This window comes from Orycteropus afer, unplaced genomic scaffold (assembly GCF_000298275.1).
Source record: "Orycteropus afer afer isolate SDZICR_OR568_19922 unplaced genomic scaffold, OryAfe1.0 scaffold00285, whole genome shotgun sequence".
In the NCBI taxonomy this organism is placed as follows: Eukaryota; Metazoa; Chordata; class Mammalia; order Tubulidentata; family Orycteropodidae; genus Orycteropus; species Orycteropus afer.
Window position 1 is genome coordinate 1,616,115 of NW_006921872.1, and position 15,595 is coordinate 1,631,709.

At 39.7% G+C, this 15,595-nt stretch overlaps 1 protein-coding gene across 1 annotated transcript in view; it reads left to right on the plus strand.

The window, feature by feature from the left end:
- The first annotated feature begins 1,927 nt into the window (after positions 1-1,927).
- Positions 1,928-15,595, plus strand: part of SMU1 (SMU1 DNA replication regulator and spliceosomal factor) — a 51,640-nt gene continuing 37,972 nt past the window's right edge. Inside the window, exons 1-6 of the mRNA XM_007950690.2 lie at positions 1,928-1,953; positions 6,274-6,484; positions 8,961-9,113; positions 10,112-10,222; positions 12,868-12,996; positions 14,974-15,093. Coding sequence (XP_007948881.1) covers positions 1,928-1,953; positions 6,274-6,484; positions 8,961-9,113; positions 10,112-10,222; positions 12,868-12,996; positions 14,974-15,093 — 750 coding nt within the window. The remainder of the gene's footprint in view (positions 1,954-6,273; positions 6,485-8,960; positions 9,114-10,111; positions 10,223-12,867; positions 12,997-14,973; positions 15,094-15,595) is intronic.

Consider the following 15,595-nt stretch of genomic DNA (forward strand, 5'->3'; position numbering starts at 1 on the left):
TAAAGCACTTGACTGCTAACCAGAAGGCTGGCGGTTCAAACCCACCAGCCACTCCTCGGAAGGAAGGTTGGGCAATCCTACTTCCGTAGTGATACTGCCTGAAACCCAAGGAGGGGTCGCTATGAGTCGGGGCTGACTCGACGGCACATAACAACAACAGCAACAACATACATATATAACAAAACATTTGCCTTTCAACGTTCTTCACATGTACAGTTCAGAGACATTAATTTAGGTTTATCATTTGTTCAACCATCACTCTTACCCATTCCCAAATTTTTCCATCATACATAAATGTTTCTTTATAAGAAGAGATACTATTTTCTAAAAGATCTTTCTAAGGTTAAAAGCAAAGACGAAGAAAAACATTAAGAGATTGTAGTTAATATGCTGGAATCATTTCTGATGGGGATCTTCCCAATATGTTCTCAGTACTATCAGGACAAAGGCTCTTCAAATATTTTTTAACATTCCTTTAATATTCTGAAATGAAATAATAGATAATATAATCTACTGACACAGATAATGAAAAAAATCAATATGATGGCTAATATGTAGGAAAAATATTTGTCATAAAATACAGTAATATGTATCTCAATATTTAAACCATTGAATATCACTAATGAAATGATAATGAAACAATGAGATGCTTGCATCCAGGTACAATGAACAAGTTTGGATTTGACAGGAGCCATAAGAAGCCGTCACATTCAAAGTGAAAGAACAAAGGTGGGCAGATAGTAGAATAAAACCAGAGAGAACTTACAGAGCAAACATATTTGGACAAGAGAAATAATAAAGTAACCACAACTGAAGTAAGAATAACATAAGTACTAAGTAGGGAAAATGAACACAGGTGCTATTGTTGCAAATGAGTTGGGCCTGCTTTCCAAGGAGTGTTAGAATAATTTTCTATATTGTGTCATTGGGTGGGATAGTGAAGGAGTATCTCAGATACATCATAACCTATCCTGATATCTTACCACACATGTTGAGGCAAACATTTAGACTCTACGACCTTTGAAATCTTGGAAGGCATGTTCCTCAAGAGGTCATGGAGAATAGATGATGATTTGAATAACGCAGCAGTGTAAAAGGTTACAGAGAAGATGTGTGGCAGACTTTGTGGGTAGTATCAGATTAGACTGAAATACAACAGGAAATCCCCAAATAATCTCAACATGGAATTTCCACAACAGAGCTTTTATCATTGTGCTGCAAATATTTTTTAAATTTATATAGGACAGCAATAAAATATTTAAAAAAACGTTATTTATGAAATTAATCGACATTTCTGCATTTCATTGGTCTCCATTAATTTAATAATATATCATTTCAAGGCTGTTAAAAGGAGTCTCGAATCTCTCTTTACACATTTGCATTTGGTTTCATTGCTCTTTTACTAAAGGCACCAATGTACTGAAACCCTTTATAGCTAAATTCTTAGAAATGCTATAAGCAATTTAGCTCTTTCCAAGAAGCGGGTATGCAAATCTTAACTGGGTTCAAATCTCTCATAATTACATAGACTAAATTGTTCTTTGCTTTCAAACTATGCTTTTTTTTTTTTTTTTTAAAGAAAGCTCAGTGAACTCTTACAAATGTTGGTTACTATTCCACTGATTTCGAATGTATTATTCGCCCAATCAGGCGTTGTAAATTCAATTCGATCTTTAAAACTAATCAATTAATTGCAAAGCTGATTTGTAAAGCAAAATTTGGAGCCAGTGCTTTTAAGCAGGCGTCTCCCACTCTGCTGGCGTAGTGCCTCCTCTTGCCACAAAACGCCCACTTCGCGGGCGTCATACGTCGAGCGGAAGTGACGCACAGCGGCCGCCGGAGGTGTCGCTTGTGTGTTGCGCGAGAGCCTAGCGAGTGAAGCGGGGCCTGATCGTGGAGCGGGGCGTGAGCCTGTGAAGACATCGCAATGTCGATCGAAATCGAGTCCTCGGAGTGAGTCTGGAGGTAGCGGGTGTTTGCGGACTGGCGCGGGGCGGAGGTGAAGGTTATGGGTGGAGGATGATCAGGAGGGGGCGTCCGAGAGGCTTGGAAGTGGGACGGTGCTTTCTTGCTCACAAAGCTGCGCTTGCATGTAATTGCTTTGGAGGCGGGCCTGTAAGAAAGAAGTAGCTCTCGGACGTGAGGCCCAAAGCTCCGCGGGAGGCTGAGGAAGGACATACCTTGAAGACCCGAGTGTTAGCTCCCGCTGCGACTTCTGACTCACTCTGTGACTCTGAGGAGATCACTCTGGACTCTATGGATTTCACTTTTAAGTTAACCTTCCAAGGAGGGAGGGAGGCGATGATGCACTTTCTAAGCCTTCTTTCTCTTCCTGCCCCCCTCAAGCAGAGGGTATCTTTCCTCCGGTCTGTTGTCTGTTCCTGTGGCCTTCCTTCCCCACTTTTCTCTGCCCAGCACTTATTCAGTATTGTAATATTTGTCTGCCCACCAACTAACCGGAGTAGGTACCTAGGAGCTCTCTTACTTACAGTCTTTGCTTAGCACACCGTAGAGACTCACTTAACTGCTTTTGGGGTTATTGGACAGCTATTTTTACCAGCCTCTATCTGGTGCTTTGAGCGCTGGTGGCGTAGTAGTTAAGCGCTTGGCTGCTCACTTAAAGATCGACGATTCAAACCCACCAGCCGCTCCGCGGGAGAACGATGTGGCAGTCTTCTTCCGTAAAAGTGTACAGCCTTGGAAACCCTGTTAGGCAATTAGGACCCTGCTTATCTTGTAGGGTTGCTGTGAGTTGGAATCCACTCGATGGCAGTGGGTTTGGTTTTGGATTTCTGGTGCTGAATTTGGCTAGTCTGTGAACTATGTGTAGTAACAAAGGAGAGACTGAATCAGGAGATGGAGCCTGGAGAATGATAGGAATGGAGGGGAACTTAGTTGTTAGCTGCCATGGAGTTGGTTCCGACTCATACAGACCATATGTACAACAGAAGAAACACTGCACCAGCCTGCCCCATCCTCACAATCATTGCTATGTTTGAGTCCAGGACTGCACCTTCTGCCCTGTCCTTGCCAACACTCAATAATTAAGTCACAAGACATAAAACATCTTTGTCTTTAATGTAAGAGAGGGAGATGACCTGCCCTGAAGACGTGACATAGGAGGAAGGGAGATGTATTCATTCAACACATATTGAAGTCTGTGTGCCAGTTGCTGTTCTAGATGTTAGGAACATAGGAGTGAACAAGACACAGTGTTTCTGCCTTTACAGAATGTAACTTGTGATTGAGGAGGGCAAATAACAGACAAAAAAATAAATAAGTAAAATATGAAGTTAACAGATGGTAGAAAGTGCAGTGGAGAAAAATAAGGCAAAGAAAGGTGATACAGAGTGCTGAAATGAAGACATCCAAGTCAGGGCAAGAGTTGGATTGGACTGCATGTTTGGGGGCCTGGATGACAGCAAACACTGACCATTCTCCACACCCTGGCTGGAACAGCAGTGGCTGCTGCATGTTTTCTTTATCAGTAATAGCTATTATTTACTAAGCACATTCTTTGCTAGACCTTCTATAAGCGGTATAGGCAGCCCTTTCAACAACCCTACAGGTTGTTGATGTGTTTTAAAACAGAAGAGGAAACCATTTCAGAGGTGTTAACTGATTTGCTTAGCTAATAAATGACAGAGTTCTAATTGAAATCTCAGGCTGTTTCCAAAACTTTTAGTAATTTATGTATTACATTGTGTTTGATGGTAATGACGTTGATTTTGGCTATGTTGAGTATTTGGGTAAGAGTATTATTATGGGAGTACAAAATGGAGGTCGGTGGAAGTATGCTAAGGAAGATAATATGGTACTAGAACAGCAGGGATCTGAGCCTAGCACACCTCTTAAAGGGGTCATGAGAGAGATGATTTTTTAATAGAGCTGCAAGAAATAGTAGTTAATTCCCTTTTGCAGGAATTTTTAAGAAGAAATGGTTGCTTTCATGTTAGGGATGGATTTTCAAGAGCCAGGCTGCCAGATTTGAATCCTCATTTTTCCACATGGTCAAATCGTCATCTGTAAAGTGGAGATGATGATAATACCTACCTCACAAGGTTATTTTGAGGAGTAAATGAGTTAATCTGCCTAAAATGCTTAGAACAGCATCTGGTATATAGTAAATACATAATAAACATTGGTTATTGCTTTACGATTATTACTTCTTCTCTGGGGGAGGGAATTGACCAAATTCCAAACTGAAATTCCTTCCAAGATGTCTGGTCCTCTATACTAGTGTGGGCCAATAGAAATGTAATGTAAGCCACATATATACTTAAATTTTTTTTTAATAGCCACATTTTGAAAAGTAGAATAAAACTGGCAAAATAAATTAATGTATTATCTAAGTGTGTGTGTGTGTGTGTATATATATAGAGAGAGAGAGAGAGAGAGAGAGAGATGCATACATATATATGTATCTATATAAAATATTACTTAAATGTGTAACCAATATAAAAATTATTAATGAGGTACTTTACATTTTTTTTGGTACTAAGTCTTTGAAATCTGGTCTGTATTTTACACTAAGAGCATATCTCAAATTGATTGCTATAGATTTCATAAAATTTACAGTTGAAAAAGTAGATTCTCATTCCCAAGTTGTTCGAGACATATTTAAAGAGTTTTCACTACTGGATCAAGCATCAGTTTTCAAAATTAAATTAAAATCAAGTGAAATTAAAAATGCAGTCACTCTAGCCGTATTTCGGGAACTCTGGTAGCATAGTGCCTAAGGCACTTGACTGCTAACCAGAAGGCTTGTGGTTCAAACCCAGCAGCCCTCGGAAGGAAGATGGGGCAGTCTACTTCTGTAGTGATACTGCCTTGGAAACCCAAAGAGGGGTCACTATGAGTCTGGTCCTAGTTGATGGCACATAACAACAACAGCAGCCATATTTCGGGAGCTCTGGTAGCGTAGTGCCTAAGACACTAGACTGGTAACCAGAGGTCTGGCAGTTCAAACCCACCAGCAGCTCCTCAGAAGAAAGATGGGGCAATCGACTTCCGTAGTGATACTGCCTTGGAAACCCAAGGACGGGTCGCTATGAGTCGGATCCAACTCGACGGCACATAACAACAACAACTAGTCGTATTTCAGATGTTCAGTAAGCAATTTGTCGCTAGTGGCTACCAATTCAGACAGTGAATTGTACCATCAGCCTTTATACAAGGCACAGTGGAGCTAGTGCCTTGAGAGGCGGTCTTACAAGCTTGGTTTCTTTGCAGGCAAATGGGTAGGGGCAGAGAGGAAGGAAGAAAAGGAAAACTGTTACGACAGCATCATCCAGTGAATTTATTCAGTCAGTATGAACAAAATCTTCACAAACTCCCAATTATCAAGCTCAAGATCAAGAACTTTTAACTACTGTATAAATAACTATTTTTCTCTCATATGTTGAAGATGGTTGCTTATTCTTAGGATATTTTAAGATTGTCTTTGGAAAACTGAATCTACACTGTTTTTATTTCACTTGTCTTGAAAGTTTGATAATAAAGGCAGTGGAGAGGTGGTATTTTTGCAGATAAGGAGGCATTGCTTCTTGTTTGCTGTCATAGTGCAGTTCTACTTGTGTTCACCAAATCCCTTTTAAGAAAGTTTCAATTCATTATTTTTTGATTGCCATTTAAAACATATGGATTGAATCATCCTATCTATAGTCATTTAGATTGTTTTGTGCCAGTGACTAAGCTAGGTTTAAAATATTTCACTGAAGTGTGCTACAGTATAATTGTAAGAATTAGTAAGAAACACATAATAAAAAGATCTTTGGCGTAGGAAGTTAAGAAAGTCACCTTGGTATCAACTGTCTTTCTAGCTGACTGGAAGTCATTAGGTGAATTAGTTACGTTCTCTGAACCCCCCCATTCTCCGAGACATTTCAGAGACAGGAGAAGAACTGGATGACCCCCAAGGTCCCTTTTAACTAAGATTCAGTGATTGTTGGAAAGTTTTGCTCACATGTTAAAGAAATTAAAATTAGGTAGTGAAAGGAGAGAATGACTATATAGGAAAAATAAACCTTTCTTTTGTGGCCTTGGTGGTATAGTGGGTAAGGCATTTGGTTGCTAACCAGAAGGTCAGTGATTTGGACCCACCAGACACTCTGCAGAAGAAATTTGAAGCTGTCTGCTTCTGTAAAGATTTACAGTCTTGGAAACCCAGTGGGGTTGCTATGAGTTGGAATTGACTCAGTGGCAGGGAGTTTGGTTTTTTTGGTTTGGGTGAGCAAAATTCCCTGAGCTGGCTGACTTGCTTTTCTCTTTCAGTGTGATCCGTCTCATCATGCAGTACCTGAAGGAGAATAGTTTACATCGGGCATTAGCCACTTTACAGGAGGAAACTACTGTGTCTTTGAATACTGTGGACAGTATTGAGAGTTTTGTGGCTGACATTAATAGTGGCCATTGGGATACTGTTTTACAGGCTATACAGTCTCTGAAATTGCCAGACAAAACCCTCATTGACCTCTATGAACAGGTAAGGATGGTGGTGATTCTGACCCACTGACTGGGAAGCATCAGTGAGCATTCCTTACAGAGCTGTACAGCTGTTACAGCCTTTAAAATTTACGTTGTCAAGTCTTGAGTGCTATTTTGTATTTGTTCCTCTCTTAGAAAAGTCAAGATTTTTTCCCCAACTGAAATTATTTCTTAAGTGATTATTAAATGAGCAGAGTGGGCTTTCTGGAAATAAGAATGTAGTGTTGTTTGAAGTGAACTTAGGGAAGTTGATTTTTCTCTTTACAACACCGTAAGTTCAGTAATTCCCCAAAGGAATGTCAGTAACTAGAGAAAGGTTTCTCTGAAGCCCATGGAGATATTTCTATCTTTAGTTTTCTTCAGCATCTGTGTTCCAAACAAGGGGCCTGAGAGGAAGGGAGATTGATAGGTTAAAAATGAAGGATGGTTAATTAAATAAAAAGAAATGAGCTATTAAAGCACAAAGACCTGGAGGAACTTTAAATGCAAATTGTTAAGTGATAGAAGCCAGTCTGGAAAAGCTACATGATTCCAACTATACGACATTCTGGAAAAAGGCAAAACTATAAAGATGGCGAAAAGTTTAGTGCTTCCCATGGAGTCAGGGGAAGAAGAAGAGGAATGAATAAGTGACACACAGGGCGCTTTTTGGGGGGCAGTGAATCTGTTCTATATGACACCATAGTAGTGAATACATGATGTTATGCATTTGTCAAGCCTGTGTCGAATTCCACAGAACTGTGCAACACGGAGTGAGCCCTAATGTAAACTATGGACTTTAGTTAATAATCAGTATTGGTTCAATTGTAACAAATGTCCCATGGAAGTGTAAGATATTGATAATGGGAGAAACAGTAGCATTGGAGAGAAGGATATATGGGAACTCACTGTACTTCCTGCATAATTTTTCTGAAAACCTAAAACTGTTCTAAATTATAAAGTGTATTAAAAAAAAAAAGATGGAGTTTGAAGATCTGAAAGAAGTATTACCAGTAATTACATCACTTGTCCACTTGAAGTTTCTAGTTAAAAGGAAAAGCATTTCCCAGTATTGGAAATACCTCTGGCAGACCATATCTGCATCAGAAATTAAGTTGAAAATAAATATATTAATAGAGAATATGCTGAAACACACAGAAGGACAAATATATTAGTCCATTATTGTAAAAAGTCAAGGAAAGGTTTATATATAGAAGAAAATTTTCTTTGTTGGGTACCAGGGGTGGGAGGAGAGAGGAGGGAACACTGCTAGATAGGCAGCAGGTATTGATTTGGGTGAAGAGAAGGGTAATGTACTAAATGTGAGCGATCAACACAGTGGCATTGAGGAAGAGGAAGACATAAAGAGGTACATGGGAGGTACTGACAACAAAGGTGAACCCTTTTGCACATACAGCACTATGTTGTCAGTGAAGACAAACATGGGTCTACAGGTGGATAGACGGGTGGACAGGCTAAACTAGTAGGTATGTCTGTATAGGGAGGAATGTGCCCATGGCCACTTATAGGGTTGGCAGACAATGTTTCTACAAGTGTATTTGTATGTTCTGTAAGAATTCCCAGGTATATAGTAGAGCTGACAAGGGACAAGGTTGTAGTCACTTCTTGGCCATAGCCAGCTACCAAAAGGGAGCAAGTAGTTGGACCTGTGGGCTCAGGACAATGGTCGCAGGGTAAATCAAGCTCAATTGACAAAACATACTACACAAAAACATTGTTCTACATCCTACTTGGGCGAGTAGCGACTGGGATCTTAAAAGCTTGTGGATGGCCATCTAGATGCAACAATGGGTCTCTCTTCGTCTAGAGCAAAGAATGAAAAAAACCAAAGATGCATGGAAACAAATAGTCCAAGGGACTAGTACACTATGTGATCCTCAGCCTATACAACTGTGGGACCAGAAGAACTAAAGGGTGCCTGGCTACCACTGTCAGCCACTCGGGGATTTGTGTAGTAGATCCTGGATAGAGTGGGAGAAAAATGGGGAACAAAACTCAAAATCATTTAAAAAAAAAAAAAAAAAGAGGGACCAGGTTTGCTGGTCTGATAGATCCTGATGGAACCCCTGAGACTATGGCCCCTAGATTCTCTTCAGGTCTGGAATTGAACCCACTCCTTTGGTTTCCCTTCCAGCCCCACAAAAGACAGGCATATGAACATTTACATTAGGTAGATATACTACTTGGAGAGATCAATCATGGGAGAATAGAAGGGCTGTGTAGCACAGGGAGACAGCTTGCTTAGGGGGCAGAAGTGCATGGGAGGGAATTCCAGACACTGGGAAGAGGTAGCTATGGGGAGGAAGTAGGAGGAGAGCTGTTGCATTGTGGGAGATTACAGTCAATGTCATGAGACAAAGTGTATGTGAACTGCTGTATGGAAGATGAATTTGCTATGTATGTAGACTTTTTACCCAAATCACAATAAAATTAAAAAAAAAAAAAATGTTGAAATAGCCATTTCCTTTCAACAGGTTGTTCTAGAATTGATAGAGCTTCGTGAACTGGGTGCTGCCAGGTCACTACTGAGACAGACTGACCCTATGATCATGTTAAAACAAACACAGCCAGAGCGGTATATTCATCTGGAAAACCTCTTGGCCAGGTCTTACTTTGATCCTCGTGAGGTATGACTGTGGTAGTGAAAAGACACTAGTTAACTTTGAAAATATGTGATAATGTGATCTTTTTACCTTTTTATTGGACATTTTTTGTAATTTTGAGTTAATGTTTGAGAATGTTTTCTGTTCATATCTATTAGGTGAAATGTGCATGTTAAAGAAAATACTCTTTTTTTGTTTTTGAGTATTTGAGGATCCTCTCTCCCACACAGTCTCCATTTTAGAGGATTGTGTATTGGCAAGTAAAAAGGCAGGACATTTTATCCTAATATTTCTACATTTGCCCAAATAGTTATCTGGCCCTGAAGTGCTGCATGACTGCTGGTATGTTCACTGCATTGGTGGCTGTTGCCTCTGACAATTGTAGTTTTCTCTCAGCTCATTTAGTCACTAGAAGCTTGTGCTTACACTTCTCAGACGACCATGCTGACTGGTTGAGTCTTTTCTTCTTCCCAAATCTTATTGTATGTATAGTTTCATTCTTTCCTACCCAGCCCCCTTTCACTAGAGCCTTGTCTAAGTTGGAGAAAGAAGAATTTAATAGGCACTGGATAATGGAAAGTTAAACTCACAGAAACCATGACAGTAAAGGAGTGTAGATTACCAGGCCAAAATTTAAGTTAGTGTGAAGAACCTCTGGGCTGGAAGTCATTTAATGGAAAGAAATTACCAAGGAATATAATAGAATCCTTGGCTCTGCCAGTTTTTTAAGAACTGGAGAACAACTCTGGCTTTGACATGGTTTACTTGGACTCTTTTCAGAAGTAGTAGTGTGATTGACTGACCTTCCAACTTAAACTTTATTACACAAGTGAGCAGATTTGGAAAGTCTTAAAAATGAAATTGGTTTAATTAATCTGTGTAGCTGGGTAATTTCTATTAATAGTATTCTTTGAATGTTTCTTCTTATTTGTGTTTTTTTTTTTTTTTTTTAAAGAAAGAAAATACAACTCATATCTTACAGCTGCTGCATGGAAATGATGTTATTGCCTCTCCTTTTTTAGGCATACCCAGATGGAAGTAGCAAAGAGAAGAGAAGAGCAGCAATTGCCCAGGCCTTAGCTGGGGAAGTCAGTGTGGTCCCTCCATCTCGTCTCATGGCATTACTGGGACAGGTAATTAAAGGCTGGTGGAAAAAAAAAATTTTTTTGTGGGGGGGGGACACTGAAATTACCCTGAACTCCTCATACTGTGTCCTTTGTACTAACTATATTTATGAATAAAATAAATGAGACATACTAGAATTGGACCTGCTTGTTTGATACCAAGAACTGTGCCATGCTGTCCTCCTCTCTTAAAAGGTAGCATAACTTAAGTGGTTAATAGCAGAAGCTTTAGAACGATTAGAATAAGGATGACCATACAATTTATCATCGAATCTGGGAGGACACTTTTGAAATTGAAAGGGGATGCTATTGATGATTATGTCAGGACACACCAGTTGCAAACTAGAACTGTCCTGGGCACTTTGGAACAATTGTGAGAGAGCTTAGCTGTCTCACTCACCAGCTAATGTGGCAGATGAACTCACTGTGTAGCATACCAATTTGCTCTTAATCTTTCTGTTTTCATCATGGTTTCTCACCTACACCCTCACCTCTACCTGGTTTTCCAGAGCCCAAGACCTCAACCTTTCTAAAAAATAAACCACCTGACTTCTCTTGAGGGTAGGGCAAGGTAGTATTAGGGTTGGGAGTGCCAACTACTTTTTATATAGAGACTTTTAACCATTGCCTCTGTTTTCAGCCTCATGCCATACCTTCTCCTTCAAGTGTATATGGTAGCTTGAAAAAGAAAAAATTTGCCAGGTAGTTTGCCTTTTTGTGGCTTTACCACCTTAGATAATTAGGTTTCAGTTTTCTCTGTTCTTGGTTGCCACTGGCCCATTCATTTTTCATCTTGTTACATGGGCTTTTCATATACTCTTGTTTTATCCTTAGACTTTTTTCCTAATTTTTTCAGTGGGTGAAATTGGCAGTCAAAGTTACATAGTTGGCAAATGGTCTAGGCCATGACCATATGTGTCCAAAGTCCATGATTTTTCTACACCCTACAAAGCAGTCTTGTATCTTGTTGCAGTTACAGCATTTTTGGAAAGCAATCCTTTTGCCAAAACAGTTTGGCAATATGTATCAAGAGTCTTTAATAACCTTTTTTAGATTCAGTCATTCCTCTACTAGGAATATAGTCTAAACCAGAAAAATAAACAGTTGATTCTGACTCACAGTGACCCCAGTTGGGTTTCTGAGGTGGTAAATCTTTATGGAAATAGATTGCCTCATCTTCCTTTTGTGGAGCAGCTGATGGATTTGAACCGCCACCCTTCTGGTTAGCAGTCAAATTGCCTTAGGCACTTACCACCAGAGCTCCTTAGGAATATAGTCTAAGGGGAAAAATCCTCCAAATAGAAAAAGATCAGATGTTCATTGCAGCATTATTTGGGTAAGTGGAAAACTAGAAGCAGTGTAAATGTCCATCAAATATTAGACTATAAAACATCCACTGGAGAGGAGATATCTATCTATGTGTGTGTGTGTGTGTGTGTGTGTGTGTATAATTTGTGATTTGGGTCAAAGTTTACAGAGAAAATTGGTTTTCCATTCAGTTCATAAACATTTTGTTTTACGACATTGATTGCAATCCCATAATACAGCATTATTCCCATTTCCTCCCTGTGTTTACCATTTCTCTTCATCATTCTTTTTTCTTCCTTCCTGCCTTCTGAGCTTTATCCCTGGGCAGAGACTTCCCTTTTGATCTTATATGGTGGTTTATTGTAATGAGTGTGTACCTCCCTGGTTATTCTCCCTATAGGCGTATCAGGAGCTCTGGTAGCATAGTGGCTAAGACACTTGCCTGCTAACCAGACGGCTGGCGGTTCAAACCCACCAGCCACTCCTCGGAAGGAAGGTTGGGCAATCCTACTTCCGTAGTGATACTGCCTCGGAAACCCAAGGAGGGGTCGCTATGAGTCAGGGCTGACTCGACGGCACATAACAACAACAACATAACAACAATAGGCGTATCATTTAGTTGTAAGTTGAAGTTCATTTCCAGGCTTGAAGGGTATCTAAGAACTATAGTGTCAGATCCACTAGTCTCTATCAGACCAGTAAGCCTGGTCTTTTTTCATATTTTTGAGTTTTGTTCCACATTTTTCTCCTACTCTGTCTGGGACCTCCTATTCTCATCCCTTTCAGAGTGGTCAGCAGTGGTAGCCAGGCACCATCAAGTTCTTCTGGTCTCAGGGTCATGGTGGCTTGGGTTCATGTGGTCCATTAGTTCTTTGGACTGATTGTTTCCTTGAGTGTTTGATTTTTTTTTTCACTCTTCCTTCCTCTTGACAGGGAGAGACCTGTAGTTGTAACTTAAGAGATATGGTATGCTTATGTAAGATGTTTGTGGGGGTGGCTACTTCATAGTACCAAAAATGTTAATGGTGACTGTGTTTGTATGTTGGAACTATGGGAAATACCTATTTTCCAAATTTTGTTAATAATAAAAAGGCCATACCTATGTAGGTGTGGGACAGATCAACTGTTTGGCTCTTAGTTTTCTCCTTTCCCCCACTGAGGTGTCCTTAGGACATACAGAGAAGCTCAGATTATGCTGAGTCTGGATGGCCAAAGATGATTAGGAGCCTGAATGATTCTGTTTCCTCTGTAAACTTCATTAATTCAAGCTTGGCTTTTCTTTAAGCAATCAAGATCAGCCCTTAAAAGTATCTGAGTGAATTACAGTAGATTTTGTTTTCTCACAGGCACTGAAGTGGCAGCAACACCAGGGGTTGCTCCCTCCTGGCATGACCATTGATTTGTTCCGTGGCAAAGCAGCTGTCAAAGATGTAGAAGAAGAAAAATTTCCTACACAGCTGAGTAGGCATATTAAGGTAGGACTCTTAGATACTTAGTTGGTCAGTAAGCATTACTCAAAACAGATTTACTGCCATCAAATCAGATCTGACTCATAGCGACCTCTCCTTGGGTTTCTGAGGCAATATCTCTATGGAAGTAGGTTGTCCCATCTTCCTTCTGAGAAGTGGCTAGTGGGTTTGCACCGCCAGTTTTCTGGTTAGTAGTCATATGCCTTAGTCACTACGCCACCAGAACTCCCCAGTGGCGTTGTTGTTGTTGTTGTTATGTGCCGTCGAGTCGGACCTGACTCATAGCGACCCCTTCTTGGGTTTCCGAGGCAGTATCACTACGGAAGTAGATTGCCCCATCTTCCTTCCGAGGAGTGGCTGGTGGGTTTGAACCGCCAGCCTTCTGGTTAGTAGTCAAATGCCTTAGTCACTACGCCACCAGAGCTCCCCAGTGACATTAGTTGAGCACTTTTCATGTGGTCACCCAGGTGCTGTGCCAGAAGCTTAGACAAACAGACCTCACTCTTCAGCTCTGGAAGAACATTCAGGTTTGCTGCTGGTGTCTACTGGGGTACACTGCTGTGGCCTAGCAGTGGCATACCTCAGACCTCTTACCAAATATAATCATATACTTGACTTTTGGTTCATTCCCAAGAAGCCTACATTTGGAAGAATGGATAGCTCTTTAGGTTTAGCTTGGGACTAACCATGAACTTTGTAAACATTTGTATGTTTGCCTACTACAAATCAGGAAAAATTAGAGGTATGGCATGTGAAGTGCATTTATCTAGTCATTGAGGAGAGTGATTTTATTACCTTCTGGCTGGTTCTTTTTTTTTTTACCTCTGGGTTTTTCTAGGAAAAAGCATAATCAAGTAATTGTTGTAATTGCCAAAATTACAAACACATTTTTCCTTTAGCATCTTCTCTCTGGTTTTGTGCTGTAAGTGAATGAATGGATTTTAAGATATTTTATTTACCTCAAATACTTGACTTTGCATTAATATTTTAGATTTATCTTTTCCTCTGTTCTGACTTTCATATAAAGATATTTTTTAGTAGTACCGTTGTTTACCTTGGCTGCAGCCTTGAAACAAATAGAAGCCCATTATAATTACATAGTTGGACAAAATGTTCTTTGAAAACACTTCCTTTTTTGGCATTTAAAATGAAATTCACAACAGATCTTTTCTCTTCCCATGTACCTGATGTTCTATGGTCTTCATCTGTTGTTGACAGCAGTAAGTACTCTGCATTTTCCAGGTGTCAAACATCTTTCAGCTTTAGTTTGTTTTTTTAGAATTAGGCAGCCACACATTATTATTAAATTAACTGAAGGTCATGAAAAGAAATGGTGATGGGAAATTTGTTTGTCAATAGTGTAGGAAGACATAGATTCATTTAGAAAGAGTACTTTTTTTCCTAGGTGCACATGACCATATTAGGTTGAATGTGAAAACCATGCTCACGGTGGTGGTGGTGTGTTAATGTGCCGTCAATTCGGACCCGACCCATAGCAACCCTTCCTTGGGTTTCCGAGGCAGTATCACTACGGAAGTAGATTGCCCAACCTTCCTTCCGAGGAGTGGCTAGTGGGTTTGAACCACCAGCCTTCTGGATAGCAGTCATATGCCTTAGGCACTATACTACCAGAGCTCCTATGCTCACAGTAGCTAGTTCTAATAAAAACTCAAGGTCTGAGCTAACAGGTGTATTTGTTCTATGTTAAAATATAGAGTAAAGTCTGTGTTAAAATAGTGTTTTCCCTTCCTTTGAAAGGGAAATTCTGCTGAAAGTCTAGACATGGTAAAACTGATCAGATAAAATACATCATTTCCCTGTGTCCAGGTTTAGAAACTCCCCTCCAATACTCAAAATGGGACCGGCCATAACTGTTATTCTATCTAGCATACTCTAGCAGTAGGGCTTGTCACAGGTTAAAATGAGAATTGTTTTAAGGCCACTAGATAAAATACATCCGTTTCATTGTTTCATTTGAAACAGTTTGGTCAGAAATCACATGTGGAGTGTGCTCGATTTTCTCCAGATGGTCAGTATCTGGTCACTGGCTCTGTTGATGGATTCATTGAAGTATGGAACTTTACGACTGGAAAAATCAGGAAGGTAAAGTATTTTAAATATATTAGTTTCCCCAGTGGGAGATTTACTGACTTTGAATTACTTATCTTCATCTCTCTTAAGTCAGATGAAGTTGAGGAGAGATCTGTCTATAATGAACATGGAATGCTTTTGTAATTTTCAAAATCCATTTAAAGTTATTTTTAATTAAATTCTTTATTAGTAATCAAGGAAAGAATTTTATCATCTATCATTTTTACAATTTAAATTTAATTTATGTTTTGAACGGGCAATACGCAGACTTCATACCATTTAAAATATAGAAACAGTTAATCAGTAAAGAGTTTTGCTCTAGCCCTTGTCTCTCAGCCAGTCATTTCCCTTCCTGAGGCCATTTGTGGTTACCAGTTTCTTTCTTTTTAATTGTGATTTGGGTGAAACTTTACAGAGCACATTCGTTTGTTTTTTTTTAATTAGGATTTGGGTGAAGATTTACAGAGTAAATTCACTTTTCATACAGCAGTTCACATATACTTTGTCTCATGTC